The sequence below is a fragment of the Bos javanicus genome, chromosome 6, assembly GCF_032452875.1.
Source record: "Bos javanicus breed banteng chromosome 6, ARS-OSU_banteng_1.0, whole genome shotgun sequence".
Taxonomy (NCBI): domain Eukaryota; kingdom Metazoa; phylum Chordata; class Mammalia; order Artiodactyla; family Bovidae; genus Bos; species Bos javanicus.
In genome coordinates this window covers 103,298,866-103,310,259 of record NC_083873.1, presented here as the reverse complement: position 1 = coordinate 103,310,259, position 11,394 = coordinate 103,298,866, and the positions used below count along the sequence as shown (strand labels likewise).

General features: G+C 49.4%; 1 protein-coding gene across 1 annotated transcript in view; it reads left to right on the top strand.

Annotated features, from left to right (window-relative positions):
• The first annotated feature begins 1,252 nt into the window (after nt 1-1,252).
• Nucleotides 1,253-11,394, top strand: part of LOC133249828 (high mobility group protein 20A-like) — a 31,859-nt gene continuing 21,717 nt past the window's right edge. The window contains exons 1-2 of the mRNA XM_061420773.1: nt 1,253-1,358; nt 5,368-5,522. Of these exons, the coding sequence (XP_061276757.1) occupies nt 1,331-1,358; nt 5,368-5,522 (183 nt within the window). The 5' untranslated portion in view covers nt 1,253-1,330. The remainder of the gene's footprint in view (nt 1,359-5,367; nt 5,523-11,394) is intronic.

Genomic DNA, 11,394 nt, shown 5'->3' with positions numbered 1-11,394 from the left:
TGACTCAGCCCTGGGGCTTCCCTGTGGACATGGACAACACCAGCTAAGAGTAGCTATTTATGTCATTAGCTAGGAAATATACACCAGACTTAGTACCCAGCGAGTCTATATACTCCTCACAGCATCTCATTTAATCCTCAAACATCCCTGTGATGCTATTGATACTATCTTTATTCTCCATAGGAAGAAACTGAGGAACAGAGAGCTTTAGTGGCTTATTTGTTGAAGCCACTGGTTGATTAAAAATAAAAATAAGGGAATGGAGTGGGGAGCTGTACAGAGTATGAAAAGACCAAATTATGTTTTTACACAGTTATTTCTCATTACCCTTGATACATGCAGAGGAAGGACCTCAGAAACAACTAACACATTCAGTGAGTGCCTCTGATGTACTTTAGGAATATTAACTCATTGATCCCTACAACCATCCTATATAATGGGCACTATTTATTATCCCCATGTCTCAGATGAAGAGAATGAGGCCCAGAGAGGTGAAGTAACCAGCCCAAGATCACCCAGCCAGAGGTAGGCTGGTGGACACACATCCTCCGACTCCAGGGATCGTGCATTCATATAGGCAACCTCAAAATTACACACAGAGAGTGTGTTGAACTCATGACTGCCTTTAGGTCACCTGCCACAAGCTGGATGGAGACATGTGAATGTGGAAGTGTTGCCGCTGAAGGGGTGGAGCAGCTCGTGGCCATCTCTAAATGTTTAGAATTATCTGTGAAAATGTATTTTGATTTTTTTTTTTAACGTAAAGGAGGCACTCCAGTGGATTAACAGGTTGTTGGCTTTGAGGGGCAGGATTCAGGGAGAGGGGGCTGGCTGCTTTGAGTTTTCTAATTACGCCACAGTGCTAATACAGTATGTATTCCTGTGTGACTTGAAAATACTCAGAGACGTATAAATAGGGGCACTTATGTAACTGAGGGGGCGGGTGGAGGGACCCGCAGCAACCAAGGTGGGGGTTCGGTAGCGGGGCGGGGCTGCCCACTTCTCCGCCCCGCCCACTCCCCGCCCCTTCCACCCTGGCCCCGCCCAGTCCCCGGCTACTCTGAAACGCCGGAGCCCGGAGCACCCTGCGCAGCTGTAACTCTTGCCCCACGCGCCCGCCCACGTCCAGGCGGCGCGACGCGGTCCAGGGTGGACAAAGCCCGCACCCCGGGCACTCGCAGCGGCTCAGCGAGTGACGCCTCCAGAGGGCCCGCCTACGGCGCACGGGGAGGGGCGGAAACGGAGCCCAGGGCGCGGGGCGGAGCGGCAGGCGCTGGGCGGGCGTACCTGGTGGGCCGAGGCCAGGCGGCGGCCCGGCAGGGCGGGCGACATGCAGCGGGACAGCGGCCAGGCTGCGGGTCAGTGGCTGGACTTGCGGCCCCTCCCCTCGGTCGCGCGAGCCCCGCTCCTTGGGAGTTTGGGGGGTCTTCCCCGGGACGGGGTGGGCGCGTCCCGGTGCAACCCGGCCCCGCGGCGCGGGTGAGGATGCCCGGGGTGGTGCCCAGGGCCTGGCACGTGACTCGGGCCTGCGTCCGGCCGGTCCGCTCCCCGCGCGTCCCTAAGCTCAGGTGCCCATCTGTCAGCCCCCTGCCGCCGCCCCCGTCGGCCCTGCGCCGATGACCTCCTCCCCTCACCAGCGCGGCCCCAGAGCCGGTCCGGCGCTGTCTGCGCCCGCCGGTGCTGATGGAGGGGTGACCCCTGCTCCGGTGACAGCCTGAGATCCCGGGCCCCTGCGCTGGGGCCGGACGCGCGCGCACGTCAGCCGGCGACTCTGCTCATAAGAGCTGTTGCGTTGTGCGGCGTTCGGGCAGCTCTCGGCTCAGCGAATCTGTTCTCACCTGTCCCGCGTAAAGACCTGGCGACCTGGGGGCGGGGACTGTGCTCCACAGTGAAAAATAGAGGACATTCGGTGACTCGAACGCGGCCCCGCGGGTCCTTACGTAACCAGGATTCGAGCCCAGGTGGTGGGTGTCAAAGCTTTGGCGTCTACAGCGCAAATGTTGACACTGATGCTGGAAAGATCCAGGTCTCAGTCCAGAACCTTCCTTTATGCAGAAAAAGCCCTTTCCTGCCCTTCATGATAAGCCCTATGATTTTGCTCCTGGCTAATGTGTTTCTGTCACCTGCGGGCAGGTGGCATTTGAACTTAAAGTTGAACTTGCAGACTGGATTATCATGTTCCAATAAGGACTTTGAGGAGGCTTAGGCTACCAGCAGTTCTTAACGATAGCCTGCTTCCTGGGTGCCAGGCACTATAATAACCAGTGCCTCTTAGTAGCCCAGTCCTGCAACTGAGAAAACTTGAGGAACAAGAGACCATGTGGTTAATAGGTGGCTGAGCTGAGTCTGGGATCAAAAGTTCTAGCTGAGGTATAGGTGTGACCACTGTACTGTCCAGCCAGTGAGGAGGCCAAGGCCCCAGGACAAGCACCACTTGTCTCTGGATTGGAGATCTTGAGCAGGTCACAGAACATTCTAGAGCCTCAGTATTAGGCAAAGCAATCACCATTGCAACCCCTTTGCCCACTTAGGAGCTGGGACTTAATATGGACCTAGAGCTCCCTGAAGTCTGCATTGTCAGCCACTGCTGTTTCTGCAGCTGCTGCCTGTGGCCTGGCAACCCAAGGTTGCAGGGGGGAGGTCCTATCTGCCCTGCCCTGCTCTGGGCACTTGGGAGAGTCACTGACCTGAACTTCTTTCCCTACCTGTGGGTGTTGCCATGGCAACTAGAGTCATGCTGAAGATTAAATAGGATAACATGAACAAAGGGTCTGATTATCACCCATTTTTATCACCACCTTTTGGAGTCAGTTATATCATTTGGATGGGTGTGAGACTAGTTGAGACATTAGGGCCCAGCTTCCTGGAGCTTTGAATACCAGGCTAAGGGGTCTGGACTTCATGCCAAAGTCAGGGGGAGCCATAAAGAGATGTGAGCAGAGAGGGAGGTGGTGGGATTCTCACCTGTGGGTCCAACGGCAGGGATCCTCGAGAGGAAGTTGAGTCCTTCACTGCTGATGGGTGTAAAATGGATCCAGCCCTGTGGAGGGGTATGTGACATCCAGAGTCTATCTGAATTAGAAACACATATGCCCTTTGACCCAGCAACCCAGTTTTCTAGAGAGCCCACTGCATGCATGAAATGCTATGTGTGCAAGGCCAGGAGGAACATGCATTTCTTACTGGGTCTGCTAACTGCTCTAAGACCCCTCCTCACAGCAGAATTCCAGGCCCCCTTCACCAGAAAATGCAGCAGCTCTAAATGGGCTGGTGCGGAAAGTACTCAAAGACATAGTCAACAAAAGAAGTAAAGTTCAGTGTGCCCTCTCGCCATTATGCAGGGTACAGAAGTGTTTGTAAATGCACAGACTAACTCTGGAAGGGCCCATGAAGAGCCCCCTAATGTGGCCTCCAGGGAGGGGACTGGGCGCTGAAGGACCGGGTGCTGAAGGACCAGGGAGGGGTGCTGTCTGCCTTTTACCATAACCCATGGGAGTGCCCCCCTAGTTCTGAGTCATACCCACAAGTTATGATTCAAAACAAAAATACCATTAAAAAAACAAAAATAGTCCTAGTGATGGATTGCAAGACTGGATCAGGCTTGGCCATGTGGATACAAGCCAAGGAAAGTTCCAGAATGCTGGGTTTTGTCATCACTCTTGGCTGTATTTCCCCTTCCCAGGAAGCTGAGAGGGAAGTCAGTGGATACCTTCTTGTCTTTCCTCAACCCCAGACAAGTCAGCATCCAGAACTGTCTGGCAGGATCTGTTTCCTGCATTGTGGTTGTTAAGTAATACTTACCAGGACAGAGGATGAGATGGTTGGATGGCATCACCGAATCAGTGGACATGAGTTTGAGTAAACTCCAAGAGTTGGTGATAGATAGGAAGGCCTGGCATGCTGCAGTCCATTGGGTCGCAAAGAGTCAGACACAACTGAGCGACTGAACTGAACTGAAGTGAACCAGGATACCACTTCAGAATGGTAACTTGAAAGTCGTTACCTTCCCCTCCCCATGAGGAAGCACATGGGGTGCAGGTTGAAGGCAAAGGACAGACCTCGGACTGGTAGCCAGGAGGCTTGGGTTCAGTCACACCTGCCTTTCCCACCTGTGTGATTCTAGGCATCTTTCTGGAATCAATCTGCTTCCGGGTACTTCATCTACAGTCACAGCGATAGTTAAGTGTGTGTGGGGGGAGGGGGGATTGTGCATACATCTAACAGATTTGAGCTATTTGTTGTTCAGTTGTTCAGTCTTGTCTGACTCTTTGCGATCCCATGGACTGCAGCACACCAGGCTTCCCTCTCCTTCACCATCTCCCGGAGCTTGCTTAAACTCATGTTCATTGAGTTGGTGATGCCATCCAACCATCTCGTCCTCTGGCATCCCCTTCTCCTCCTGCCTTCAATCTCTCCCAGCATCAGGGTCTTTTCTAGTGAGTCGGCTCTTCTCATCAGGTGGCCAAAATATTGGAGTTGCAGCCTCAGATCTGAGCTATCAAGTGTCCCATTCCCACCTCCCTCCCATCTGTAAAATGGGATCATAATTACCATTCTGCCTCATTCACAGGAGGTCAGGAGTTTATTTGACTGCAGACAATATCCTCAACATTCTCAGAGGATAGATTTCTGTAAATGCACCAATTTAAAATGTCAGGAAAATAAGTGACATTACTGAGAGCCTACCAAGGACCATGTGGTGCTCTGAGGACTCTGTGTGTTTGGGTTTAACCCCCTACCCTCACAATGTAAACTCCAGGGGGACTGTTTGTCAGTTCTACATGGTTGTCTGCCACACCCAGCATGCACTTGGCATCCTGTAAGTACCTGTGGTGTGAATAGACCTTTCAACAACTCTTGTCAAGTTGGTCTGAAGTTTGCCCTGACTTTGTGAAGAGGAACCCATGGTTCCACAGGGGATTGTGTTGCTGATGGTGTGAAGCTAACTCAAGGGACTTGGGGGCTGAGCCAAGAGAAATGACCGTCAACTCAGGTTGTAGGCATTTGCCATGGATGGAGGAGCCTGGTAGGCTGAAGTCCATGGGGTCGCTAAGAGTCGGATACGACTGAGCGACTTCACTTTCACTTTTCACTTTCATGCATTGGAGGAGGAAATGGCAACCCACTCCAGTGTTCTTGCCTGGAGAATCCCAGGGACGGGGCAGCCTGGTGGGCTGCAGTCTATGGGGTCCCACAGAGTCGGACACGACTGAAGCGACTTAGCAGCAGCAGCAGCAGCAGCAGTGGGCATTTCAAACACAAATGTTCACATCACAGAGTCCCTGTGCTGGACAGACTCTAGGCGGGATGGTGATTTCAGTATCTCAGACCTTATGTGGCTGTTTTTTGCTGTTTTAATGCCCACAGAATTCCTTTTCCCACCTCCAAATGGGACGGGCAGCCTACTACCCGGGAGCTCTGTGATCCAGACCTACTGCCGGGACCTGGCATCTCTGCCCATGCAGCACATTAGGCTGACTGACCCGGGGGACCCAAAGGAGCAGGACTTAGAGGAACCAAAGGCAAGTGCGGTCCAGGCCAGGCTTGGAGGGCCTCCCATGCTGCAATGTCATGGCGTCATAACACGAGTGATAACACCTGCATCTTAAACATGTTCTGTGCTCCAGGTTCTGGGCTGGCACTCCTGGGCATTATTTTTTCAAACCTTCATGACACTGCGAAGCACAGAGAAGTCAAGGAACTTGCTCAAGGTCACACAATAATTGGCAGAGCAGGATTTGATCTTAAAGAGTTTGGCTCCTGAGCCTGACCACTCCAGGAAACTTGGGGTTTGGGTGAAAGTTCTGGGGTGAGGTGAGCAGTTCTTAGCTGGGGGATGACCTAGTCCATTTTCTGTGTGGGAAAGGGAGTTGGTGAGGGCTGGCATGGAGGGCACCGTGGTAGTTGAGTGGTGGCTAAGTGGGAAGAAGGTGGTCTTGGAAGGCAGACAGATGGGTATTGGAAGTGCGGCTCTGCCATCTTCTAGCTGTGACACTTTGCACAAGGTGTGTTAATCTTCAAGACTCAGTTACTTCTTGGTGAAACAGGGATAACATTATTTGTGTATACTCTCAGTCATGTCTGACTCTTTGCAACCCATGGACTGTAACCTGCCCCTCTGTCCATGGGATTCTCCAGGCAAGAACACTAGAGTGGGTTGCCATGCCCTCTTCCAAGGGATCTTCTTGATCCAGGGATTGAACCCGTATCTCCTGCATTGCAGGTGGATTCTTTACCCCTGAGCCACTGGGAAAGCCTTATAACATTATCTACTGAGAGGGTAACAGGCAGGAAGGCCAGGGGTCTCCAAATAGAGGAAATAGCCTGCAAGTGTCAGACATTTTTATCTCTCTTAAGTGGCAGGAGGAAACAAACTAGCAATATTTTTTCCTTCTCTGTACAAATTTAAAGGGAGGTTTCTCTTAAAATATTGTGTTGCCATAATGACACCCAGCTTCGCCTGAAGTTAGCTATTCTCGAGTCTAGAGATAACCAATGCCTTTTTCTTATGGAAATGTTTGTCTTAAGCTATGCTAATGTACTAAGCCTTTACCCCAAACTCTGTCTCCAAGTCGGTTCTGCCTCTTGGCCCAGAACCTACTTGACAAACCAGTATGGATATTGTTCCCCTAATCTATGTAAATGAAACTATTTGTATGGTGGTCTGCCCTTCTTCAAGATTCAAGTTAATCATTTTATGGCCCAGGATAAACCATTTGGTGCCAAGATTATCCCAAAATGCATCTTATGGGTGAGGGGCCTGGTGCCATTCTGAATTTTAAGACACTCCTTTCTTTCATTAACAGACTGCTAGTGACTATATAACATCCAGCTAAAGACTAGCAGAGGGGTACTCTTTCTGCCCCCTTCTGATGCCTATGTCAGAAGCTTTCTCTATCTCCTTTATACTTTTATAAAACTTTATTACACAAAAGCTCTGAGCGATCAAGCCTCGTCTCTGGCTCCGGATTGAATTCTTCTCCTCCGGGGGCCAAGAATCCTGGTGTATTCGCGTGATTCAACAACAACCTTTCACTACTTTAAAGGAATTTCTCAAGACTAAACAAGTATTGCATACTGAAAGGTCTGGTCCATAATAGGTGCACAAAAAAACTTTTTTTCTTTTTACTTTATTATTGTGAAAGTACAGTGAGACATAACCAGGTCTGCTGAGAAATACCAAAAAGAAGCAGTACTCTGCACCAGTTGGGATTAGGCTCAGCTTCACATAACTAAAAACTCCCCAGATAATAGTAATTTGGGCTTTCCAGGTAGCTCAGTAGTAAAGAATCCGCCTGCCAGTTCAGGAGATACAAAAGACATGGGTCCGATCTCTGGGTCAGGAAGATCCCCTGGAGAAGTAAATGGCAACCCCACTCCAGTATTCTTGCCTGGAAAATTCCGTGAACAGAAGAGTCTGGTGGGCTACAGTCCATGGGATTGCAGAGGTGGACATGACTGAGTGACTGAGCACACACACACAAGCACACTGATACCACAGTCAGAAGAGACCCAGACCCAGAGCCACCTCACTGCTCCACCATCCTTAGCATAATGCTTCACCGTCCTTATCATGATGCCTTATGGTCCATGGTGGCTGCTTGAGCACTAGCCCTCATGTCTGCATTCCAGCCAGCAGGCAGGAGGAAGAGGTTAAAAAAAAAATAGGTTCCTTCCTTGAATGATATGTTTCAGAAGTTCCATACTATACTTCAGTTTACTTTGAATGGACAGAACTTAGTCACATGGCTGCCAGTTGCATGGGAGGCTTTATTCCAGGTGGTCTTGCCCAGCTGAAAATCAAATTTCAATTCCTAACGGAGGAGGCCAGAATAGATACTAGGAAGATGACTGGCAGTGTCTGTCATGCCCCCAGAGAAATGTGCAATGAGCTTAACTCAGGACCTTTTCATCTCTTAGAGACAAGGCTTAATCCCAAATCATGGCATTGATTTGGGAAAGTACTTTCCTTTGCAGAGATCTTCCCTAATGACCTTCTCAACAAGCCAGTTCCACTTACCAGGTGGAGGGGGACTCAGAAAGGACTAATGACTTTCCTGAGGTACGAGATGCAGAAGGTGGTAGAGCAGATTTAGAATGCAAGAGGGCTGACTGTAATAACAATAACAGCTACCCTAACAGCTGGGTGCCTGGCCCCACACATTTAATCTTTGAAGATACTGGGGTAGGAGCTGGTATCTCCGCTGCACAGAGGAAGATACTGGTGCGCAGAGAGGTTAGGTAATGTGCTCAAGATTTCAGGGCCAGCACACGGAGTCACTGGGACTTGAATCTGGACAGTCTTACTCCTGAATTCATGCTTTCACCACTACCCTCCACTGTGCTTAGAATCATTACCTCTCTGGTTTTAGTCTGCAAACCTGGTTAAAACTGAGATAAGAAACTAGGCAACAGGATGCTGTAATGTCTAATAACCCTCCTTTTAGAAAAACAGAGAAGTATTGGGTTGGCCAAAATGTTTACTTGGGTTTTTCCATAAGAACATAAAAAAAAAACAAAAACAAAACAAAAAACCCAAATGAATCTTTTGGTCAGCTCAATATTTCTTTTGCAGTGTGTGTATTTCAGAAACAAATGAACTAGAATTTTGTTTTAAGCTAGGACCATAATATCTAAAGGTGGGAAGCCAGCCTTTGACAGTGTCTAAACGTGTGATGCAGATAACATCTTGCAATAAACATCTTCAGTATTCAGGTGGGGGTGGGGGATGGTGCATGCCCCTCAACAAAGCTCTGCCCACATGAAAATCACCAGGACTTTTCTGGGCGAGTTGTAAAACCACTGGAGCCAAGATCCTTTTCCTAACTGTGATTATAATCATCAATCGAGCTTTGGTCTGGTTCCCAAATGGTTGATATGATTGTTACATACAGGAAAATGTTCTTCTCCTTGAGACCTGCTCGATTGCCTTGTAGAATCCTGTTCATTGATATGTTCTGGAGTTTTTTCTCCCTTATCGATAAAAAGAACACATGCACTGAACGCTGCTGTATGCCGAGACGTCCTGGCCCTTTACAAACGTCAGCTCACCTACTGCAGTGCTACCTCTTGTTGTGTCCGTTAGGAGCTGCAGAGGTACAGGGGGCTCAGGTTCATGGTGCGTCCGATCCAGGGACTCAGCCCATACCTGTCACTCAAGCCCCCACACTGTACCTTCTGCTACACCCTGCTGACTCCCAGTGGACATTTTCTTTGTAAAAGAAAATTTGGTGTATAAAACCAAATATCAAAAATTCCCTGTCTGTTGCAATCTGAACATGAAAGGTCCGTACTGGTCAAGAATCCTATTGAGATGGATTTTATTTCCCCCTTGAATTTTGCCCATCCATTGATCTTCTGCGCGCCTGCTGATTGCACTTTTTTGCAATGTCTTTCCTTGCTCAGCCATGTTCTACTTCTGCTTTTCCTTTTAAACTAACGTACTCAAGTGTGTGGGAAATATTCTCCATGTAGTAACACCCAGTGCTAATTAATGATCAGCTCACTGTGGACGTGGCTCTATTTAGGGCAGAGTCAATTTGGTTTAAATCCTGTGTGAGAAATTCAGCGAGAACAAAAAAGCTTCAGAGAAAAACATCCCCGCAGCCTTTCCAAGTGTCTTTGTCTCTGTAACTATGGTTTCTGGACAAACGCAGAAAACGCTCAGGAAGGATTTTCTTTGGATAAAGAAGCTGAAACAAAGGGCCAGGGATGGCAGTAAAATGATAAGCACTTTTATTTTGATTTCTGATTTATAAAACTAGAATATAGAGAAATAACAATAAATATATGAAAGTGTTTCCTCCAGTTAAAAACAAGCAACTTTCCCTGTGTGCTTCAGCAGAGGAGCTGAACAGGCAGACGGGAGGAGGCCGCTGTGATGCAGGGCGCAGGTGACCTGGTCTACCTCCATGTGACTCCAGGCAGCTGTGGGGTCTCCCTCAGAAGGCACAGCTCTAACAGAAGCCACGGTGTGCTCTGACTCTCAGCCTGGCCATTCGGTGGCCAAGTCACATCATCTATCTGAGTGTCTTGCTGTGTTGTGGGGTGATTAAAAGAGTTCCTTTGAGCAGGGAATGTGAGACTCAAATTCAGGAACATGTGTGTTGGAAAGTTCTTGGTGAACCGGACTGTAGCAATGGTTTCAGCTTTTATTACCAGAAATCAGAGCTGACCACAGGACCCAGGAGCTCTCCAGGGTCCTGAAAGGCTTGTCATTCCCTTTCTGACTCCGGGAATCAATCACATAGGAGTGAGAAAGAAAGAGAGTTGTTTACTGTGCACCTGCTGCATGCCTGGTGCCTTGCTAGATGCTCTGCAGAATTCTCTCTCTAACACGTGTGATTACTAGCCTGGCTTTTTGCCTCTGCATGGCCTGAGCTCTATGTTCTTGTTCCTTAAGTCCCCAGTGCCAGGCGCTGCCCTGACCGCCTCTGTCCTGAGGCCCTCAGCACATGTGGCCTGGCTGTGATGGTATCAGATCCTCTCCCAGCCAGCCTGCTGGGCTGCTGACCAGCTGTGTATCTCCTGGCCTTGGGAAAGCTGAAATGGGCATGTCTTGGAGGGAGTTTTGAAAACTGGAAAACTGGAAAGCTGAAACAGAGGTTTTTAGGCCACATTTGGATTATTTGCCACCATTTTTGGCACCTGTGTGTGTTTGGTTTAGGAAAAATATGAAACTGAGCCCTGAATGCAAGGGTGTCCAGGCTATCATTTTGTAGCCCTTAGTCCCTGAAATAAGTTGTTGCCATTATTTATATGCCCCAGACCTCCTCCATTAGACTGAGCCACTTGAGGGCCAAGCCTACATCTTATTCAGCCCTCTAGGCTCTGAGCATGGCCCAGGATCCCAGTGGCAGCAAGGGTGCAGGCACCATTGATGAACCAAGAAACACACTCAACAGAAGAGAGAGCTGCAGCTTGGGTCTCCTTCCTGAGAACTGGCTGCCACAGGAGGGGGTCTGCATGTGGCCATGGCAGCCTGCATTTAGAGAGCACCTACTGCTTGCCTGGCTCTGTTGTAAGAACCACATGATTGTTTCCACATTTAATCATCATTACAACCCACAAGGTTCAGGCTATTATGATTCCCATTTTACAAGTGGGGAAACAGAGGCACAGGGATGTTACTAATTTGCCTGTGGTCACATGACACAAGTGGAGCTGAGATGGGAACCTAGGCTGAGCTAGTCAAGCTTAGAGGTTAACGCCCTGCCTCCAGGACCAAGGCCTGGCCCCATCCCCACCCCCTCACCTTGAACCTAGTCACCCAAATCTCATGTTGCTTTCTTGTTTGTGCCCAATCATATGACCATATGCTTCCTGGTGATTGGGCTTCCCTGGTGGCTCAGATGGTAAAGAATCTGCCTGCAATGTGGGAGACCTGGATTCGAT